This window comes from Pristis pectinata, chromosome 23 (genome assembly GCF_009764475.1).
Source record: "Pristis pectinata isolate sPriPec2 chromosome 23, sPriPec2.1.pri, whole genome shotgun sequence".
Taxonomy (NCBI): domain Eukaryota; kingdom Metazoa; phylum Chordata; class Chondrichthyes; order Rhinopristiformes; family Pristidae; genus Pristis; species Pristis pectinata.
In genome coordinates this window covers 10,528,197-10,552,249 of record NC_067427.1, presented here as the reverse complement: position 1 = coordinate 10,552,249, position 24,053 = coordinate 10,528,197, and the positions used below count along the sequence as shown (strand labels likewise).

The window sequence follows — 24,053 nt, the reverse complement described above, 5'->3', positions numbered from 1 at the left end:
TAAAACCTGGTGTTCTTTGCTTGGTTATTTTTCTTTGGTGACAGCTTGCCATGAAAGAGCAGTTCAGGAGTGCGTCATTACAAACAGGATGAGCTCGGAAGGGTTTATCAGCGCTAATTACTCCCGATAGCTGTAATTTACACTTTTTCTGTGAGTGGAAATAGTCAAGATTCACACGTTTAGAGATCAGCATCTGCCACCTTTGGAGTGCAGAATGCCACCTTCTGCAGTCTGAGCAGTAGCAAGGAGAGCCAAAACAATCCAACACACAGCTCAGATTAATACCTGACAGCAGCAGCTTGGTCATTTTTAGCTCTAAGTGGACAAAACACACCTGTCTCTTTATTATACGAGCACAGTCAGTTCAAAACAAGTCATAGAGCAGGAACAGAATGGAATAAAGTGAATGCAAGGATATTCTTAAATTTACAACTTGTAACAGTACTGTGCTATGGAGGAGACATGCAAATAAAATCTCATTACTCCGCTGAGTTTTTGATGTAAGCCATGCTGTGTCGGGAGATGCTGAGCAAAGGCCTGCAACCTTCCCATAAGGGTAGGTCACCAGGTTGCCATCATGTGTCTCATAGCAAGCAGATTATTTGCACAGCTATTGACTTGGGAACAAGTCAGTTACTCTCCCGCCTGGCTGCAGGAAGCGAATGGCCTATGTACTAGCAGGGCAATGGGAGGGTGTTTCTGTACCCTTATTTTAAAAGATCCTGCTTTTTTGCTCATTTAAACACACAAGATTAACATTTTTAATAAACAATTTTGGCAGCTATTTTATCTTTTATATTTACCTGAAAATTTGGAAAGAACTAATAATTTATTTGTAATTTTCCAGAGAGTGTGGTTGGGATATTTTGAACAACTGCTTATATCACTTCTTCAGTAAAGACCCATGTCTTTTGAGAGGACAAACTTCATGATTTTCTATAATTTATTTGTAATTTTCCAGAGAGTGTGGTTGGGATATTTTGAACAACTGCTTATATCACTTCTTCAGTAAAGACCCATGTCTTTTGAGAGGACAAACTTCATGATTTTCTGAATCAATGCACAATAATGGTGACATAGCGGTGCAGCAGGTCGAGCTGCTGCCTCACAACTCCAGTGATCAAGGTTTGGTCTCGACTTCCACTGTGGTCTGTGTGGAATTTACACATTCTCCCTGTTAATGCTTGGGTTTTCCCTGGGTGCTCCAGTTTCCTCCCATGTCCCAAAGACATGCCAGTAGGTTAATTGGCTACTGTAAACTACCCTAGTGGGGATGGGTGGCAAAAGAATTAGGTGGCAGGAGTCAAAAGGGTATGTGAGATGGAATAGACCACTGGAAAATAAAGGGGGGAATGGGATTGATGGAATTTTTATGATAGCCAGCTGATATATGATGGGCTGAATGGCCTCCTTTGTATTATAGGAACATTTGAATATGACTATAGACGGAAGGGTGTCAGAGGTGTGTCAATCACAACGGTCAGCTGATATCAGACAGCAGGAATAAGATGATGTGGATAATTATTATTTTTAATCACAAAATAGTAAGCTGGATGAGTTCTAGAATAACTGGGTAATCTGCTTTGCCAGTTTATTAACCAAGTAGTGAATGTGGCAATTCCCTGCTTACTTTCCTGCTGCTGTCAGTGTAGTCAAAGCAGAGATAAAGTTTCTTAGCACACTGTATAACCACATCAGGGTAAATAAATACTTCAGTCAATTTCTTTTCACATACTTAACTATTAAAGTTCAGTTAACTACTGTTATCTTCATAAATTAAACTTTGCTTTAGGAGTAGTTCAGATTTTACTTAAAAATTTCTGATGCAAGCTTGTGTCTGAAAATGTGAGCATGTCTTATCTTTTTGGATACTGATGGATCTTCTGTGTATTTTCATTACTCTTCAATCATACTTGCAGCTATATTTCTTCTATTTAAGGTTCCCTGCCAATCTATCCATCTTTGTGAAAAATTGCTTCAATGCAAAATTACAACAATTAAACTAAAATACTATACTAAATCTAAGTGCAATTATTCCTATAGCAGCAATAGAAGCAGCAGGTTTGTGTTGTCACAATTGCATGTGGTAGTGAGCTGATTAAATGGCTGCAAATTGTAGGGAATGGCCGAAAGAGTAAAAGTCTACAGGGAACAGGGCTTTGTACTGCTGAGGCCTACACATGTACCCTTTCCTTTGATTTCAATATTTCAACTGAAGCCATAAACCAGGCCACCTAGCAATGAGGTCTTGCAGATAACATCAGCACGTGTATACAAATTGTCAGAATTTAGTTCCAACTCTAAATCCTTAAGGAAAATAGTTCAAAACTGAAGTGCTTTGGTTCAGCATCACATGGCAAGTAAATCTACTGCACTATCAACCCTAATTTATATAATTTTAGAGATATTCGCAAATTCTCTAGGCACTTTCTATGACTTCAAAATTGAAAAGATCAGGAGAACGTAACAGCACAGTACAGGCCCTTCGGCCCACGACGTTATGCCAACATTTTATCCTGCTCTAAGATCTATTAACCCTTCCCTCCTACATAGATCTGCATTTTTCTATCATCCATGTGCCTACCTAAGAGTCTCTTAAATGTCCCTTATGTATCTGCCTCCACCACCTCTGCAGGTAGTGCGTTCCACGCACCCACCACTCTGTGCATAAAACCTACCCCTGACATCCCCCTTATACCTTCCTCCAATCACCTTAAAATTATGCCACCCCCCACCCCCATGTTAGCCATTTTCACCCTGGGAAAACGTCTCTGACTGTCCACTCGATTTATGCCTCTTATCATCTTGTACACCTCTATCAAGTCACCTCTCATCGTGCTTCACTCCAAAGAGAAAAGCCCTAGCTCGCTCAACCTGTCCTCATAAGACATGGTCTCCAATCCAGGCAGCATCCTGGTAATCTCCTCAGCACCCTCTCTAAAGCTTCCATATCCTTCCTATAATGACCAGAACTGAACACAATACTCCAAGTGTGGTCTAACCAGAGTTTTATAGAGCTGCAACACTACCTCGCGGCTCTTGAACTCAATACTCCGACTAATGAAGGCCAACACACCATATGCCTTCTTAACAGCCCTATCAACCTGCGCGGCAACTTTGAGGGATCTATGGACGTGGACCCCAAGATCCCTCTGTTCCTCCACAATGCTAAGAGTCCTGCCATTAACCTTGTATTCTGTCTTCAAATTCTATCTTCCAAAGTGTATCACTTCACTCTTCCGGGTTGAACTCCACCTGCCACTTCTCAGCCTAGCTCTGCATCCTATCAATGTCCTGTTGTAACCTACAGCAATCTTCTACACTGTCCACACCACCACCAACCTTCGTGTCATCTGCAAACTTACTAACGCACCCTTCCACATACTTATCCAAGTCACTTATAAAAAAAAAAATCACAAAGAGAAGGGGTCCCAGAACAGATCCCCGCAGAACACCACTGGTCACCGACCTCCAGTCAGAATACGCTCCATCTACAACCACCCTCTGTCTTCTATGGGCGAGCCAATTCTGAATCTACACAGCCAAGTTTCCCTGGATCCCATGCCTCGTGACTTTCTGAATGAGCCTTCCATGAGGAACCTTATCAAATGCCTTACTAAAATCCATATACAGCACATCCACTGCTCTACCTTCATCAATGTGCTTTGTCACATCCTCAAAGAATTCAATCAGGCTCGTGAAGCATGACCTGCCCCTCACAAAGCCATGCTGACTGTCCCTAATCAGCCTATGCTTCTCCAAATGCCCATAAATCCTGTCTCTGAGAATCTTCTCCAGTAATTTGCCCACCACTGGTCTGTAATTCCCAGGGTTATCTCTACTCCCTTTCTTGAACAAAGGAACAACATTCGCCAGACTCCAATCATCTGGCACTACCGTGGCCAGTGAGGACGCAAAGATCATCGCCAAAGGCGCAGCAATCTCTTCCCTTGCTTCCGGTAATAACCTTGGATATATCCCATCCAGCCCCGGTGACTTACCTATCCTAATGTTTTTCAAAAGTTCCAGCATATCCTCTTTCCTCACATCGACATGCCCGAGCATGTCAGCCTGTTGTATGCCATCCTCACAAACTTCAAGGTCTCTCTCACTGGTGAGTACTGAAGCAAAGTATTCATTAAGGACCTCCCCTACCTCTTCCGATTCCAGGCACGTTTCCTCTTTTATCCTTGATCGGTCCTACCCTCACTCTAGTCATCCTCCTATCTGTCACATACGTGTAGAACACCATGGGGTTTTCCTTAATCCTACTCGCCAAGGCCTTCTCACGCCCCCTCCTAAGTCCATTCTTAAGCTCCATCCTGGCTACCTTGCAACTCTCCAGAGCCCTGTCTGATCCTTGCTTTCTAAACCTAAGGTAAGCTTCTTTCCTCCTCTTGACAAGATATTCTACATCTCGTCGACCATGGTTCCTTCACTCTACCATCCTTACCCTGCCTTAATGGGACAAACCTATCCAGAACCCCATGCAAGTACTCCCTAACCAACCTCCACATTTCCGTTGTGCACTTCCCCAAGAAAATCTGTACCCAATTTACACTCCCAAGGTCCTGCCTAATAGCATCATAATTCCCCCTCCCCCAATTAAATACTTTCCCATATCATCTACTCCTATCCCTCTCCAAGGCTATGGTAAAGGTCAAGGAGTGATGGTCACTGTCTCCAAAATGCTCTCCCACTGAGAGATCTGAAACCTGATCAGGCTCATTGCCTAGTAGTATGGCCTCTCCTCTGATCAGCCTGTCCACATACTGTGTCAGGAATCCTTCCTGGACACACCTAACAAACTCTGCCCCTTCTATCCCCTTTACTCTAAGGAGGTGCCAATCAATATTAGGGAAGTTGAAATCACCCATGACAACAAGCCTGTTATTTTTGCATCTCTCCAAAATCTGCCTCCTGATCTGCTCCTCAGTGTCTCTGCTGCTATTGGGGAGTCTGTAGAATACTACCGATAGTGTGATCGCTCCCTTCCTGTTTCTGACTTCCACCCACACTTACTCAGTAGACGATCCCTCCAGGAACATCCTCCCTTTCTACAGCTGTGACACTGTCCCTGATCAGCAAAGCCACTCCCCCACCTCTTTTACCTCTGTTCCTGTCCTTTTTGAAATACCTAACTCCCGGAATATCCAGCACCCATTCCTGCCCTTGTGACGGCCAAGTCTCTGTAATGGCCACAACGTTGTAGTTCCATGTACTTACCCACGCTCTAAGGTTCTCCTTTTTCTACTACCTTTTATTTTCTTTTTAACAAGTATTCTAATAAAAGCAGCAGGCAACCAGTGCAATAGGCTTCTACCTGACTGCAATCCAATCTACAGCCAGTGGAATCACACTGGTATCTGCAGGGTAAATGCACCCTTACTATCCTATGTTGAGATCCAAAGATGTCAATGATAGGCAGTTAAGCACTGACAATAAGTGCTGGCTTGACAGTGATACCAATGCATTGCAAACCATAAAACAAAATTCAATACATATGGTATAAAAACGGAAAATGCTGGAAATAGTCAACAGGTTAGGTGTCACCTGCAAAGAGAGAAAAACAAAGTTTACACTTCAGGTTGATGACCTTTGATCAGAACTGGGAAAAATTAGAAATTAAGCAATTTAATTTGCAGAAGGGTTGAGTATAGAGGTGGGGGGAGAAAGGAGAGACAGAAGGATAAACTCCATCTTTCCTCCAGTCTTCACACATCTGAACCTAGATGTTACATCTGCCTGCCCCTGCTCTCTGCAATTTAAAATTTGTTTTGAACATTTCACAGCTGCCTGACCTGGTGAGCATTTTCAGAATTTTGTTTTTATTTCCGATTTCCTACAAAAGCTATATTTTGCTTTTCAATAAATCTGGTAATTCATGGGGTAGGGAAAAATTGAAGTTTGTTGTAATACCTAAGATTGGTTCATCATGTTTCTTTAGGGAAAGGAATCAGCCCAGTCACACCAACATGTGACCTCACCCTTTTTACCAGGATGCTGCCTGGATTGGAGAGCATGTCTTATGAGGATAGGTTGAGTGAGCTAGGGCTTTTCTCTTTGGAGCAAAGGAGGATGAGAGATGACCTGATAGAGGTGTACTAGATGATAAAGAGGCATAGATCGTGTGGACAGTCAGAGACTTTTTCCCAGGGCAGAAATGGCTAACATGAAGGGGCATAATTTTTAAGGTGATTGGAGGGAGGTACAGGGGGGATATCAGAGGTAAGTTTTTTTTTTACTCAGAGAGTGGTGGGTGCATGGAACGCACTGCCAGGGGTGCTAGTAGAGGCAGATACATTAGGGACATTTAAGAGACTCTTAGGCACATGGACGATAGAAAAATGGAGGGGTATGTGGGAGGGAATGGTTAGATTGATCTTAGAGTAGGTTAAACAATCGGCACAACATTGTGGGCCAAAGGGCCTGTACTGTGCTGTAATGTTCTATATCCTATAAATCCCCTCATTACCTTGTGCTGTGGCACTTAAAAATTATGGACCTCACCATATTCTTAACAAACTAGATGTACCTTTGTCAGTGTTTGCCACAAATGAAAAAGTAAAAAGGAAAAGGAATTTTCTATATGCAGAGTGTGGGTGGCAAAATGGTGCAGCAGCTAATCGTGCAGCAGCAGAGTTCCAGTGACCTGGGCTCGATTCTGACCTCCAGTGCTATTAATGTGGAGTTTGCCCATTTTCCCCTGTGAATGCATGGTTTTCCCCCACGTGATCCAGTTTTCTCCCACATCCCAAAGACATGCTGGTTAAGTTACTGGCAGCTGTAAGTTGCTCCTTGTGTAGGTGACAGGAGAGTCAGAGAGAAGTTGATGGGCTTGTGAGAGAGGACAGGTCAAAATGGATAAGTAGAGGAATAGGATTGGTGGGAATATTTTGAGAGCTGGCAGAGACTTATAGGCTAAGTGGTCTCCCTTTATGTTGTAAGCAACCAGAAGAAGAATATGAAGATGAGAATATGGAACTTGTTGTCAACTGTACAACTTGAGGGAAATTGCATGGATGTACTTAAAATGAATCAAAAAAAGTAACCAAGGGAGAAAGGAAGGGAAGAATATGCTGACAGCAATAGATGAAATAGGGTGGGAGGAGACCTATCACATTCCCACCTGCTTTAAGACCACCATCATCCCGGTACCAAAGAAAAGCAAGGTAACATGCCTCAATGACTACCGACCAGTGGCTCTGACATCCACCACCATGAAGTGCTTCGAGAGGCTGGTCATGGCACGCATCAACTCTAGCCTACCAGACAACCTGGACCCATTGCGCCTATTGCTGAAACAGGTCTACAGCGGATGCCATCTCCCTGGCCCTACACTCAACTCTAGAGCATCTGGACAGTAAAGACACCCACGTTAGACTATTGTTTATCGACTACGGCTCTGCCTTCAATACAATAATTCCCAGTAAGCTTGTCACCAAACTCTGAGACCTAGGACTCAACACCTCCCTCTGTAACTGGATCCTTGACTTTCTAACAAACAGACCGCAGTGAGGATAGGCAGCAATACCTCTGGCACAATTATTCTCAACACTGGTGCCCCACAAGGCTGCGTCCTCAGCCCTCTACTCTGCTCCCTATACACTCATGACTGTGTGGCCAGATTCTGCTCTAACTCCATCTACAAGTTTGCAGACGATACCACCATTGTAGGCCGTATCTCAAACAGCAATGAGTCGGAGTGCAGGAAGGAGATAAGAGAGCTTAGTGGCATGCTGTCATGACAACAACCTTTCCCTCAATGTCAACAAAACAAAAGAGCCGGTCATTGACTTCAGGAAAGGGGGTGGTGTACATACACCTGTCTACATCAATGGTGCTGAGGTCGAGAGGGTTGAGAGCTTCAAGTTCCTGGGAGTGAACATCACCAACAGCCTGTCCTGGTCAAATCAAGTAGAAGCCACAGCCAAGAAAGCTTACCAGTGCCTCTACTTCCTCAGGAGGCAAAAGAAATTTGGTTTGTCCCCTTTGACTCTCGCCAGCTTTTACAGATGCACCATAGAAAGCATCCCATCTGGATGTATCACAGCTTAGTACGGCAACTGCTCTGCCCAGGACTGCAAGAAACTGCAGAGAGTTGTGGACGCAGCCCAGCGCATTACGGACACCAGCCTCCCCTCATTGGACTGTCTTTACCCCTCGTTGTCTTGGTGAAACAGCCAGCATAATCAAAGACCCCACCCACCTGGGATATTCTCTCTTCTCTCCTCTTCCATCGGGCAGAAGATACAGGAGCCTGAAGGCACGTACCACCAGACTTAAGGACAGCTTCTACCCCACTGTGATAAGACTATTGAACGGTTCCCTTATACAATGAGATGGACTCTGACCTCACGATCTACCTTGTTGTGACCTCGCACCTTATTGCACTGCACTTTCTCTGTAGCTGTGACACTTTACTCTGTACCGTTGTTGTTTTCACCTGTACTACCTCAATGCACTCTGTACTAACTCAATGTAACTGCACTGTGTAATGAATTGACCTGCACAATCGGTTTGTAAGACAAGCTTTTCACTGTACCTCGGTACAAGTGACAATAATAAACCAATACATTATGCATAAACTATGGCACAGACCAATTTTTGCAGGCTGAATAGTTCGTCTGTTATTAATTCTACATAAAGCTTGCATATCTGAAAGATATAGGAGGAATCGTGTCTCAAAACATTTCACACTTAATGAACTACATTTTGTGACAAAATACCACTCCCCTGTACTGTCCGATTAGTATGACCTTTCCCATTTCCTTCACAGAACATGTTTTTTTTTTAAAGCCTTTTGAGAGCTTTGCCAAATTTGATGGTAGCTGTGGGCAATTTTGTTCCATGCATCCATATCCTCTACATAAGCCAATGTGTTCGATGTTTTCTTTCTAATTATTTACTAAAAGGACTTGTATTACTTTGAAAGCTGCAATCAACTTCCAATACTTTGAGAGTAAAAAAAAAACTGAAGGAAAAAAAACATTGAACAAATGTTTGAGAATACCATACAGATCTACTTAAGGGTGAAGGAAGATGTTTTGGGTCGCTAGAAGAATAATTTTCACCTTCCTCGTTAGTTAAGAGTTTCTTCATTGCTTTCAGGAAAGGAGTAGGTTACTCTGCATTCAAACCTGTTTTGGCATCCAGTAAGGTCATGGTTGATCCTAAGCACCATTTACTCATCTTGATTCTATTTAATCCATGCAAGCACAGATGATCTCGAATCTTAAAGTATTAAATGCACTATTATCTACTGATTTGTTTGTGGAGTTCCACTTTCCCGATACTCTTTTCCATGAAGATTCCTGCCCTGATTGGGTCCTAGATTCCCCTTTCAAATGTGTACTCACAGTGCAAAGAAGGACACCCATATTTGATTGTGTAAACTCCAGAAAAGTTTGCTTCCTTGCCTGCAAGGTGACAGAAACAGATAGTATTACCACAACCAGTGTGCAATATGGCATATAGTGCATTCCTAAGCTGATCACCATAGTTCAGCTTTAACAGGGACAGAGACTTTGATTCATCGCGATCTTCTCATTAATTTATACAAATGAACCAACTTTCTAAATTAAAATCACTATCACGTACCAAATCGCCCAACAGATTATGGGAACATGGCTCTCATTCCCATCCCCATCTGACTAGTGGGATTAAAGAAAATCATACATTTTTACTATGCATGAAAATATGTGGAACAAAGTAGCCAGTGAAATGAAATGACAACTACATTCTTCTGGTAATGGGGATACACCGAAGAAATTGGGCAACTGAGAAATAAGTATCAGTAAGCAGCAAGTGACAGTAGAAAATGACAGCATGAGGAATCTCACTGTATCTGAAATGCAGCAGTACATCCGCTCAGCAGTACCATATGGGGTATGCTATTTAGCTCCATTGAAGCTCTAATTTGAAGACATAATGCACTAATTATACTCAGGGTAATAAACATTAAAATTCCTCCCCTGACACACATCCACTTAATCTTTGCTAGATAACAGCTGGTCAGGGTGTGTGCGGCCTACATACCCGGCCTGCTCTGACTCATGAACTACAATAGCTGCAATGGGCATCAAATCTGTCAGGCCAGATCTCTGTTACCTGAAGAAAAGAAATAATTTTCCTCTGTTCTCCCTACCACATCAACTCCGTCAATCACAGAGCTGGAGTAGTGTAGTTCAAGCAACGGAGGTCTGGAGTGTTTTCCTGATTTTAAATGCTGATTACATTTCCACTTTTAAAATAAAACAAGTAAATGTCCATGCTCACCCACATTCATGATCAACTATTTCAGATTTCCCAAATGATAATGTTATATATGCTACCAAAAGTTTTCATACTCAGAGCACGGTGAAAGTAGAAAAGTGTCTCAAATGTCACACAATTTAAACAGATTTAAAGCCATACTGCAGCTTTTTACACGGATGAAAGCAACTTTGGCAATTTAAATGGAAAGCTTCTTATTTTGTGGGACTGGATAATTCCACATCCCTTCCTCTCACAATGATTTCCTTCACCTGCCAGAGATAGAGCTCTGCAATACTCTGAGGTTTTCCCTCTAACGGTCTAGCCAACAAGCAGCAAATCTCAATAACTGGGGATTTTCTGCAACCATTTAAGTGAGATCCAATGGCTGTCTGGCGGCCTGCTGATGCACATCACACGCTTTACCATGATGCTTCTTCCCTGCAGTTCCCCACACAGAGAGTTTCTGATCTCACCCATGCAGTCTGGGTGATAAATATTAGAAGCAACCATGGTACTTCTGCATGGCTCTGAGCAGCTGTTTCAAGAGTAGCACAGGCAGAGGTTGTGGAAACTGCCAGGGTTATTGAATGGTGTTGGATAGTGGGGAATCAAAGGAGGCAAAAGTTAAATCATTTCCTAATGTCAGGTGTCAGTTCCTTCAAGCCTCAACACATAAATAGCAGCACACTCACCTCCTGTTCCATGTTCCCATGCAATCGCAGAAACAGCATCTTACAAGCTGAGAAAGGTAATTGTTTTTGCTCCTTGCTGTCAGAATATGAAGTAAGGGCGTTTGTGAAAAGGTTGTAGTGAAATTCCACAGACTCGCAACTGGAGAAAAATATGATCATTTTCTGTTTCTCTTCAATCTAAAAAGAACAAAATGAATTGTTAGAAATCAAACACGGTGGGGAGCAAGAGCAGTTTCCATTAGTTGTGACAGGCAAAAGTTTTGCATGAGGAATGTCAAGAATAACCTTTTGTTCTTAAAAGAAAATGGCTTTGGAATCAAATTTTAACACAGTTGGCATTAAGCTGGACAAAATTGGAAATCTGAATGGAATTTTAATGTCTTTCTAATTACTTCAGATTCTCAAACGATCATGATGGAATATGTACTCTGGATTATGAGCCCAAACCTCTGCATTACCATTCTAATAACATAATCAGAACACCAGCACATTTTGAAACAAATCTTACTTTGAATTCTTGGAGAATGAATGCTGAAAGCGTGACCAGTCGCAGTTTGCTGGGAACCAGCACCATAAACTGTTGAAGCTTTTCGGGAATTGAATATCTATTGGAATCTTTGTTGATATTCCCTTGCTCGGTGCTCAGTTTCTTTATTGCAAATGCAGGCTTGGACTGGTCAGTTTCAGTGACGTTAATATTAACTGGCTCTTTTAAACTGATTCCAGCTAATCGATTCACTCCTAGGATAGAAACACAGACCATTTAGAAGGTGTTTGCTAACATTTTGCCTTTGTTTTAAAGTGTTATAATGTGCACAATTTCATAAACTCTTCCAAATGTTATTCCAGAATTTGGGTTTTGCATAGTGACTGGAAAAAAAATCTTAACAGTGACAACAGTCTACAGAAAGCCTACAAAACAGAATATTTCATTTGATTTACTTTTAAACTTCAATTCAGTTTAACATGGCTCTTCTTAAATCACAACAGAAATGTCTCAGATCAATTCAGTAGTGCTAAATGCCAGAGCTTGTAAAGCTATATGACATTTTAATAGATTTTACTGTACAACATTGATGATGTATCCCATAATGGCAATGTGTATGGAAATACCAAACCAGAAAAGTACAGTCCATCTGCCCATATTCATTCTGGGGATATGGGGTTTGCTAACAAGCCCAGCATTTATCGCCTGTAGCTAATTGCCTTTTACTTGAAATGCTGCAACAAGTATGACAAAGTCCCTCCTGCAAGGTAGGTAGGGAGTTCTAGGATTTAACTCAGCAACAATGAAGGAAGCAAAATTCATATCGCACGGGCAGCATTTAAATTTCAAGTAGAACCGGAGCTAGTACTAGTGCTGCACATTGATGCTGTAATGGCCATGGAACAGCAGCATGACACACAATTCTTTCTAAAAACTTTTATAGCAAGAACCAAAATCTCACCATCTGTTAGGGTGGCAGAGAGAAGAACGTTTTGCCTCTTCACATTTGCTGCATTTAGAGCATTCAGAATCACAGTGATATCCTTCTCAAAACCCAGGTCCAGCAATCTGTTGACAGAGAGAACAACACATAACAATTATTCTTTTTCTTATGCAAATATTTTTTTGAGGTTTCACGAGGATGTTAAATAACAATACTAGATCAAGCCAAATGGCACTCCTAAAACACCAGACTACGAGATAGATAGAAAGTATGATGTGTGAAAATTAGTTTGCAACTCACTTACTTCAAATGACATAATTAGTTACCACAGCACCCCTCCATAAAAAGGGTTTTCTGAAAATATTGCGCAGTAAAATACAATAGAGACATCTAGTGGTTGCAAAACATACCTACAAAAGTATATTTTAGAAAACTTAAGAGATGCACAACCTCACCAGGGCAAACATTAAAAGGCAGATCATGCCTGCTATATGTTAATATTGCATTGCATAGAAGGATTCAAACACTGTTAAAAATATAACCCTAAAGAATTACTTGTAACAGGTTATACTAGCAAAGGGCTGGATCAAGTCTCTTAAAACCCATTTCAGTAAAGAAATTGTACGCAATGATGATAACAAAGACTTTCAAATCCTATTTTAGTTTAACGCAAAAGCTCCACCTTCCCTCGGCCACAAGTGCAAAAAATTTCTCTACTTAAGGGAAGAGACATACCAGATCATTTACCTGTCAGCTTCATCAATAACTAGCCATTGTACACGGGCAAAACAAATATTCTTTGTATTTTTTATATGGTCCACCAATCGCCCTGGAGTCGATACAAGAATATTTATACCTTTACGTAACCTGGAACAAGAAAGCACAAATCTTTGGATTACCCATCCAATTATTTATAATAATTTCTCCATCAACACCTTTACTTGACAAACTGATGCTTGTTTTGTTTTATTTTATTTGCATACCAACACAGCTAGATGTACCTGGCTTTCTCAGATTTGCGCTTTTCTCCTCCCATCAGCACTCCTGGTACAATCCACATAAATGGCTATTAAGTGGGGGAAAAACAAACAATATGGTTTTTCAACAGAGTTGTCAGGTAAGAATATAACCTGTACAATATGTTTTGGTTCATTTAATTGGCACTGGTTTTGTAAATAGTGGTAAAGATCACAATAGGAAAGAAAAAAATGATAAGTTTGCACAAACATTGGTTACACAGAGACACAAGAGATTCTGCAGATGCTGGAATCTGGAGCAACACACACAAAATGTTGGAGGAACTCAGCAGGTCAGGCAGCATCAATGGAAGGAAATGGACAGTCGATGTTTTGAGTTTGGAATGGACCTGAAACTGCAACTGTCCATTTCCCTCCATAGATGCTGCCTGACCTGCTGAGTTCAACAAACATTGCTTAAATGCGATATAATTTTGATCACTATATTATGTAAATATTAAAGGTGCTGGAGAGAATACAAAAAAGAGCGAAGGGATAACACCAGAAGCATAAGCTAAATATCAGGAGAAGATAAAGAACTTAGTTCTCTTCCCTCAAGGGAAAAGACTGTAGAGGGATTCATCTTAAGTTAACACATGAAAACTTTCCATTTTGAAGCACTGGAAAATAATGAAGCCAAGACAAATGCATAAAAATTAAGCCCAAAACTTTGACAATCTGTATGGCTAGGTGCCACATTGGACAATAGTTTAATTGATAAATATATCGGGGGACATACAATAGTTTTGCATAGTACACCAATGTTAGAAGATAACCGGAATGGAGCCTGCACTAAATTTCCTCTATTTGAAAATGAACTCACATTGTAAGTATAATACAAACACCCATAAAGAATGGTATTGTGAATTATAGTTACCATGATGATAACAGCTATGGAGAACAATGCATTTACAAAGACAAACCTGTGTAACCAAGTATAGGGCTGATGACTATACAAGAAAAATAACACAAAAGGTGCAGAGGATAGATATACTTTGCCTATTATTCACTTCAGCACCATGATTTACCTGTAGCATCAGCCAATCAGATTTCAGTTGTGGCCGAATTCAAAAGTAGTCAGTTTACAATCTTTAATAAAATTTTAAAAGTGGGCACACATGGACTGTACAGAGATAAACAAGGAAAACAAATTACAACATCTGAATGATAGATGCTTCTCTTTCCTGGCTCCTTCCAACTCTAAAACTTTCTAAAGCATTCTCTGTTAATTATCATACAATTTGATCATGGCATGCATGAAGTTTAGAAGAAAATTTCCAACAAAGTTAGTATGGAAATAATTACAAGTCCTTATTCCCAGTGAGATTCTTTTACCTTGATCAGTTTCTGCACAGTATCAAAGCTTTGCAGGGCCAGCTAAAGAGAGTAAACAAATTGCTGAGGTTTAATGTCTCAGAATATGCAAATTGTCTCTTCACTTTAAACTTATTAAAAGACTAGATTGAACGCTCTTGCTGAATGTCAAACAAAGAACTTTCAACAAGCTTTGCAATTATAGCATCAGTTACTCTTACTGTATTCGCACACTGCACTTCGACATGGAATGATATGGTAGGACATGATCAAATCCCCTCTCTGCTGGTTGTGGAGGCCCAATGCAGATCTGAGGTCACTTCTTGATGAATGCAGGTTCACAACTCTAAAATGCCCACTACCTCACATTAATAGGTGATTTCATTCAGGTAGACTGAGGCCACAGAATCACAAGATTGCAGGCTATGGAATTAGAGGGGGTGTAGCAGTGTGGATAGAAAATTGACTCAGTAACAAGAACCAATAGTAGAGAAAAGCTGCTTTCTGGACTGGAGGGGTAAGTACATTGAAGTTCCCCTGGGGTCAGTGCCAGGATCACTGGTTTTCGTAATACATATTAGTAATTTGGATTTGTGTCAACACCATATCCAAATTTGCAAATGACACAAAACTTGGAGGCAAAGAGAACTGTGAGGAGATTAATACCTGACTTCAAGCACATACAGAAAAGTTGGTAGGAATGGGCAAAAAGGTGGCAGGTAAATTTTAATATTAAGTAAAGTGAAGTGTTACATTTTGTAGGAAAAATGAGGACAGGCAATGTAGACTGCATAATTCTAATAGAGGATCAAGAACACAGATCAAGGGATATCTGTCCAAAGTTAATTGAAAGCAGCAGTGCAGGTTATGAGTGTGGTTTAAAAAAAAGCATATGGTACCCTTGGGCTTAATAAACAGAGGCATAGAGTACAAGAGTAGGGAAGCCCTATATTTCTGTACAAAACACTAGCTGGGTCAAAATTGGAGTACTGTATCCAGTTCTGGGTGCCACTCTGTAAAATCTTGCGGAAAGTTGCAGATTTACCAAAATGATTCTAGGGATAAGGGACTTTAATTATAATGGACAGACTGGAGAAGTCCTTTGAAAAGAGGTTGTGAGAGAACTTGACTGAAGTATTTAAAATCATGAAGGGTAGATAGAGAGATAAACTGTTCCCATTAGCTGAGGTGTCAAAATTAGGGGAGACAGAATGAAGGTGATTGGCAAAAGATCCAAAAAGAGTGACACGAGAAAACACCTTTTTTAAAAATTACCCAGCAAGTGGTTAGGGCCCAGAATGCACTGCTAGGTACAGAAGTGGAGGGAAAGTCCATTGCAACATTCAGTAATTAAAAAGAACAAACTTTCAGGGCTATGAAGGCAAGACCAAGGGAGTTGGACTAATTGGATTGCTCTTCCATACAAGCAGCATAGGCTCATTGGGCTGAATAGCCTCCCTCCATGCTGTCACAGCTTTATGATCGATCCAAGAAGTGAGACTGCACAGTGGTACAATTTGGGAGCTGCTGAGGTTAGGATTCAGACCTTCTGCTAGATGCAGCCAACTTTGATACCATTGGTGCATCCTTCACCTCAACTAGCAGGACTTAAGGCAGACTGAGGATAACAAAAAATGCAAAAAGTTAAAATCTAACCCCGAAACACAAAGTTAAATAAAACCACTGTTGCAAGAAAACTTACCTCTCTGGTCGGGACAATGACAATTGCATATGGTCCATCAGTGCGCTATGAGATGGAAACAAGAGAGAATGTTTTAAAAAAAAAGTAATTTTTGGTGGTCACTGTGATGACTGGATAATTCTCTTTTCCAGAAGTATTCATTGATTGCATGTATAGGAGCTCCAAGTATCAAATATTTTACCAAGAGGAACACAATTCACGATTGGGTAAAGTTACTTCCTGAAGAAATTTTATCGAAATTCCCTCAGTTGGGGAGGGAAAATAAAACAGCAAACAGATCCTCAAAATAAAAAGGTATTCAAGGAAGGTTTACCATCAACCTCCAATTTATATTATGACCCAAAATAAAATGTGATGGATGTTTAACAGCAATCAGAACTGACATACAAATAGTAAACCAGATCACTCCATTTTTTAAGAATATTTATTCATTTTCAGGCTCAGAGTATCACTGGGAACTTCCTAATTGCCCATGAGAAAATGGTGGTGAGTACTACCAGCTGGAGAAGGATTTCTACAGAGCTATAGGGCAAGGAGTTCCAGGATTTAGACCTAGTGACAAGGAAGGATCAGCAATATAATTCTAGGCCAGGAAGATGGAGGGGGACCTGCTGGTGATGGTGCTCCCATCCAACTGCTATCTTTTCTCTTCTTGTTGGTAGAGGTTGCGGGTTTGGGAGGTGTAGCCAGCAGAGCCTGGGTGAGAAACTGCAGCACATTTTGTGCATAGTATACACTGCAGCTCCTCTGATGGAGGCAATGGATGTTTAGGGTACTTGATGGGCTGCCAATCATGCAGGCTGCTTTGCCATGGAAGATGACAAGCTTCTCAATAGCTGCTGGTGCTGCACTCATGCAGACCAGTGAAAAATATTCCATCACAGGCTTGTGCCTGCTAGATGGCAGAAAGGCCTTGGTAGTCAGTTGCTACCAGATACCCATCTCTGACCCGCTCTTGTAGCCACAATATTTATGTGACTGGTTCAGCTGAATTTCCAGTCAATGGGAACCCTATTGATGATGGGGATTCAGTGACATTGATGCCATTGAATGCCAAGGGTATCTTGGGTCAATCTACTACTGGCAGATACACAAGGACATGATTAAGTAGGTTTATCTTTCATGATGGTTCACTTCAGATCTAGTCTGTCAGCTATGTCCTTCAGGACTTGGCATGTTCAGTCTGTAATGGTGCTACCAAGCCACTCTTGGTGATTGATGTGGAAGTCCCCCACCCAAAGTACAGTCTGTATCCCTGCTAATTTCAGTGCTTTTATCAAATTTGGTTTAACATGGAGGAGTACTGATTCATCAGCTGAGGGAAGACAAAGGAAATAATCAGGAGAAGATTTCCTTGTCCATTTCTTATCTTGTACCATGAGACTTCATTGGGTCTGGATTCAATGTTGAGGACAAGGGCTGAAGTCAATGTTGAGAACACTCACCTTTGTCCCACTAGTACACCTTTGGTGGACCCATCCTGGTGGAACAAGGCGAGTGTAGGGATTGTGAACATGGAATCTGGCACAGTCACAGAATCAGATTTTGCAGACAATGTCAGACTGTTGCCTGACTACTCTGTGGGGCAATTCTCCCAATGTAGACACAAGACTCCAGATATTTGTGAGGAAGTTGACTGGGCTGGGAGCAACTTTACCAATGTTGGAATTTGGCAAGCAGGTTGATGCCAGGTGGTCTATCCAGTTTTATTCTTTCTCTGTTTGAACATAGCGGTAATGGTACAACTGAGTGGTTGCTAGCCACATGTATGGATCTACAGTCACATTTAGGTAGGGGTGATAGGTTTCCTTCCACAAAGGACATCAGGAAACTAGAGGGGCATGTACAACAATTCAGCAATTTTCATTAAATACTTTGTAAAATATAACGTTCAGAAATATCCAACAAGTATTAACACATCATTATGTTTTATCGTCATTTACTATATCAGGTCTCGTTACTATATTCACGACATCTGCTCTAATTCAATTGATACTGGACCCTGGGAATATGTCAATTTTAATTACATGGAGAACGAAAAAATGCATTTTTTGAAATGTTTACATATATATGGAAAAATATGTAGCTTGTTAAAATAAATTTGCATGAGATGAATGTTCTGCAGCAGTGGATGATCTCCCTACTCATAAAAGCCTAGAGCAACAGTACAATAAGAAAGATCTACTTTTCAAAATATAATAAATAAATTTAATTTGATATGTAACACATTGCTACATGAAATGCAGGAAGGAACAAATAAAGCAGAGGCAGTATAGCTTGGTTAAAATTTCAACCCATTTTACTGTTTCAACAGTTCAGCTTGTCACATCAGCTCTCATACACTTTTACTGCCTCACACCAGTGTAGCAGCTTCACTAAATTACTGGAATGACATATGAAATAAAAACCGGTTTAAAGTTTGGGCTTTATGGTTAGAGAATTATAATCTTGGAATTTGGAGCCAGATCAACTATATTACTGCAGTGTATAGAAAATTTCAATAGCAGTATGGAAGCTTGCTTAGTATTTATTTCATGTTTGCTCTTCTCAAATTCAATTATAATAACTGCAGGACCTGGTTAATTTCTTTCACTTCTGTACACAGACCCACAAAATGAACCACAGCAATTAAAAGATTGTTTTTTTTATTTTAATGCTGGCAACTGCACTGTATTTCATATAAAGACTTTTGCTTGTCATGGCATGTATTAATGATTTGGACTTGTATATCTCAATGAACTAGTAGTATAGAGGAATGGAGGGATCTTGGAATGCATGACCGCAGACCCCTAAAAGGTAGCAGGAATAGTAAATGCGCTGGTTAAGAAAGCATACAAGATACTTGCCTTTATTGCTTAAGGCAGAGATCACATGAGCAAGATGGTGAGGATAGAATTGCATAAGACACTAGCCAGGTCAAAGTTAGAACACTGCATACCGTTCTGGTCATCTTGCTACCTGAAGGATGTGATAGCACAAGAAAGCATGGGGATGTTATTTACAACAATGTTATCAGAGCTAGAGAATTACGGTTTTGGGGACAAGCTGGTTAGACAAGGGAAGGTTTCACTGGAACAAAGGAGATTTGGGGTTAGGTTTAATTGGGGTGTAAAATTATGAGAGATCTAGACAAGATAAACAGGAAGAAGCCCTTCGACTTGTAGAGAGGGCAATAACTGGCGGAGGGGAACGGAAATTGGGCAGAGAATTGGAAATTATTAGAAAGATTGCAGGAAGCTTAGGATATATTATTCCATGCAATAGTTAGCAGAATTCGTGGCATGAAAGGATAGTGGTGACAATAATCCTATTGCCTGTGGCACCTACATCCCATCCAAGAATAATAAAGAAACGTCAGCAGTATTTTGCCTGTCCTTCATGTGTTTTACTTCCAGAGTGTTGGTAGTTACAGTTGTGACCTGTAACCAACAAGATGCCTTGCAGACCTCTGATATAAAACTGTAGGTGCTGTACAAAATGTAAAGATCACTCAAATATTTAATGATCATTGGTTAAAGTATAATTTACCTGTATTTTAGGCTGAACAGACTGCAAGGACTGGACCAGAGGAACACCATATGCTAATGTTTTGCCTGGATATAAACAACAAAATGAGACTGGGCAAGCAAGACTTGTTTTACCATACAGTCCTACCCCTAAATCCAACCTTCCACAATCTCACAAAAAAAATCTTTTTTCCAATAATCAGCTGTTGCTGCATACTAATTTAGCAAAACCTATTATTATTGTTAGATGAATTGATTCAACTCCAATAACCTTTGTAAAACAAAATGTTTAAAAACCAAAAAATACATAAGGAGCTTATCATACAGAAATTAATTAACTGACAATTTTTTTGTTAGTCTTTCATGATTTATTAGGACTTCTCCGCGCCAAGAGCTCAGCTTGTATAGTTATGCAATGCTTCCCGACTCAAAACAGCCCCCAGAAAGAAAAAAATGATTGCCCATCTGTTGAACTGGTGAAAGAAGTTTGCAAGAAAATCCTAGTGATGGCAGTTGATCACATGCTGGAAGCTTCAACTAACAACAGTAGTTAAGTTCTCATTAATGCACAACACACGTTAATCATTCATAATTCAAATAAATATGCAGCCTCAAACTTTTTGAAGTTAATCATGAAAGAATATACAATGGTTTAACAAGTAGCCTGTAATATTGCACAAACTCCACTTTTGACTTGCAGCTTCTGGACTATATTTTCAAAGTATGTTCTGGGTGACATTTAGCATGCTTGCTGTTTACAATACTGTCATTATTTTTATATTACCAACAAAATGTCACGGTATTCAATGAAAGATATGCATATCAAACAGGTGTAATTTCACAGGAGAGCTTAGTAAGGATATGAATCAATTGTTAGTTTTGACACAAATGATACATTAGAAATATTACTTCATAATAATCAATTCACTGTCATGCCAAATGGAGATAGCCTGTGAAGGAATAATGTTCAGCTCTTTTTACAGCATTTCTATAACACTCTCAGTCCAAACAGAACACAATCTTTCCTTTGCCTTAGCATTCTTGACTTCTTCCCTCGTTTCAGCTTACAGTACGTAGCCTTTGATTTGAAGCTTACCGACATAAAAATTGGTGGAGTTGTGGATAATGAGGAAGGTTGTCAAAGGATACAGCAGGATGTCGATCAGCTGAAAATTTGAGTGAAGAAATGGCAGATGGAGTTTAAGCTGGACAAGTGTGAGGTGTTGCACTTTGGGAGGTCAAATGCAAGAGGTAAGTATATCGTAAATGGGAGGACCATTGACGTACTGAGGGATTTTGGGGTGCAAGTCCATAGCTCCTCAAAATGACAACACAAGGATGGTAAAGAAGGCATACAGCATGCTTGTTGGGAAGTCATGTTGCAGCCGTATAAAACTTTAGCTTGGCCACATATGGATTATTGTGTTCTGTTCTTGTTATCACATTGCAGGAAGGATGTGAAGGTTTTGGAGAGGGTGCAGAAGAGGTTCACAAGGATGTTGTCTGGATTAGTGAGTATTAGCTTGAGCAAACTTGGATTGTTTCCTCTGAAGTGTTAGAGACTGAGGGGTGACCTGATAGAAGTATATAAAATTATGAGAGGCATAGATGGGATAGATAGTCAGAGTCTTTTTCCCAGGATGGAAATGTCAAATACTAGAGGCACAGGTGTAAAGTGAGACGGGGAAAGTTTAAAGGAAATTTGCGAGGCAAGTATTTTTTCCTTACACGGAGAGTGGTAGGTGCTTGGAATGTGCTGCCAGGGGAGCGGTAGTAGCAGGTACAATAGCACTGTTTTAGAGGCATTTAGACAAGCATATGAACAGGCAGGAAATGGAGGCAGATGGATTAGTTAGATTGGCTTCATGGTCAGTTTAGACATGATGGGCCAAAGGGCCTGTTCCTGTGCTGTACCGTTCTATGTTCTTTATTTGCTGTTCTATGTTCTTTATTATGTACTGCTCATGTAATAAAACATACCACATATACTGTACTAAGTACCTGAGCCAGTTTGCGACTGTATCAGAGCATCTTTCCCATTTAGTAGTACTGGAATCGCTTGCTTCTGAATGCTTCAACAATAGAAAAATGTTGATTATGAATGAGAACTAATATTGAAATAAACCCAGGACAAATAACACACTGTCAATTTAATATCTACAGTCATTGAGATTAGGCAGAGAGATGAGAAGGAAAAAACTGTAAAAGCTAAATATCTGAACTAAAAACAGAAAATGTTCAAAGCACAGCTTTTGATCCTGACTGTCTGTCAGAATTTCTTTTTAATTAGTTTAGAAAACTTTTGCATTTAATAAGCATCTAACGAAGTGAATGAAACATCACAAAGTGCTTCATACAGTGAGCAATTAATGTTGGATAAAGTTATAGCTACAATGTTCTAGCCAAAACAGAAACCAATTTAATTGATAATGTAAATCTGTGTCTATATGTACTCAAGTTTATTAAAAATCTTGTCTGACATTATTAGTAATATGAGATTTTGACAAAGACAAAGCATTTGTATATTTCATTAATAAAAACAGAAAATGCTGGAGGCATCTGTTGTGACATGAACAGAGTCAACTTTCCAGCTCGAGGACTTTTCAAGAAAGCCTCTAGAAACAAACAAAAGCACCTGGAGCCCATGGGTGATATTGAATGAACACATTTGTATGTCTACTGCAGGAAACAAACATGGTTAAAAACAAAAAGAGTTGGAGTTATGGAGAAATCTGCTGCTTACCTGGTCATGTTAGAAAGCTTCAGGACGTTACTGAGTGTGGAGACCTGAATAATAAGGTAGAAAAAGTGTCTTTGACCAAAGAGGAAGATGAATTTTTCAGAGTGTTGGAAATGACCCTCTAATATTCTGTCCATAAACATCACACAAACCAATTAAGGCAGGCACAGTAGCGTAGCGGTTAGCATAATGCTATTACAGTGCCAGCGACTCGGGTTCAATTCTGGCCACTGTCTGTAAGGAGTCTGTATGTTCTCCCTGTGTCTGCATGGGTTTCCTCTGGGTGCTCCGGTTTCCTCCCATATTCCAAAAGACGTACAGGTTAGGAAGTTGTGGGCATGCTATGTTGGCGACACAGGCTGCCCCCAGAACACTACGCAAAAGATGTATTTCACTGTGCGTTTCCATGTACATGTGACTAATAAAGATATCTTATCACTGAATGCAAACCTCCAAATAAAGCAGCTGCTGGAAATAAATGGTACCAAGTGCTGCTCGTCAATGAGATGTTCTGAAGGAGGAATACACATCTATCAGTTTAAAAAAAGTTCACGTCTGTTATATTACCAGGCCAGTTGTTTACTTTCACAGCTTGAATTTTTCTAGTATGAAATGAAAAAAAACTCTTCTAAAAGTCTACCTGAAAATTAGTTTATTCTACCTATAAGTTCATTTATATAGGGTTTTATACTGACAATAAATGCCAACCATGCAGAATACATTTTCATTCATTTTGTTTTAAGAAATGTCACGTGCCTTTCACAATAATCATTAGATGTATGTGTGTGATACACAGGTGCTTTCCATGACACTGGTGACCTGGAGGAAAAAAATGGGATGAAACAAAAATGTTCAAGAGTATGTGAAAGAAAATTTATTGAAGAAATAATTAAGTTATTACTATGACATATTTTGATTTAGCTACGCCTCACAATCACAAGTTGTTGCATTTCCATTAGTAAAGAGAATACCCAATTCTGACAAACATTAATGAATGAAAAAAACACTCCCAAACTGAACAAAATTATAACTAAAAAAAAATTCAAATTGAGACCTAGGATGAGACTGATATCAAAATTATCACACCCATGTTTGATTGCTCTTCATCTGCTGTAAAATTATAAACTAAAACCTCTAAATCGGAATTGCAGTTTCTTGCTTAGGTCCAGTACCAACTGATTTAAGTAACTGCACAGATAACAAACAGTCCAATTTTTGTCCATTGCTACATTGATGCCTACGGATAAATAAAAAAGCTGGAGAATCCTTTTACTGACCAGATGTGGGTGGAGCTCAACAAGCTCGTTGAAATGGTTTGTTGTAAAAATCGATTCTTTCAATGTTTTCACTGCTTGCCTGAAAATAGAATATGAACAATGAGGAAAATCAGAAAACT

General features: G+C 40.1%; 1 protein-coding gene across 1 annotated transcript in view; it reads right to left on the bottom strand.

Annotated features, from left to right (window-relative positions):
* The window catches only part of ddx31 (DEAD (Asp-Glu-Ala-Asp) box polypeptide 31), an 86,049-nt gene that overhangs the window by 55,446 nt on the left and 6,550 nt on the right, over positions 1-24,053 (bottom strand). The window contains exons 3-14 of the mRNA XM_052037075.1: positions 23,935-24,013; positions 22,661-22,704; positions 21,919-21,989; positions 19,940-20,004; positions 16,412-16,456; positions 14,731-14,772; positions 13,381-13,445; positions 13,127-13,246; positions 12,398-12,504; positions 11,458-11,690; positions 10,950-11,126; positions 9,360-9,419 (exon numbers count right to left, since the gene is read on the bottom strand). Of these exons, the coding sequence (XP_051893035.1) occupies positions 9,360-9,419; positions 10,950-11,126; positions 11,458-11,690; positions 12,398-12,504; positions 13,127-13,246; positions 13,381-13,445; positions 14,731-14,772; positions 16,412-16,456; positions 19,940-20,004; positions 21,919-21,989; positions 22,661-22,704; positions 23,935-24,013 (1,108 nt within the window). The remainder of the gene's footprint in view (positions 1-9,359; positions 9,420-10,949; positions 11,127-11,457; positions 11,691-12,397; positions 12,505-13,126; positions 13,247-13,380; positions 13,446-14,730; positions 14,773-16,411; positions 16,457-19,939; positions 20,005-21,918; positions 21,990-22,660; positions 22,705-23,934; positions 24,014-24,053) is intronic.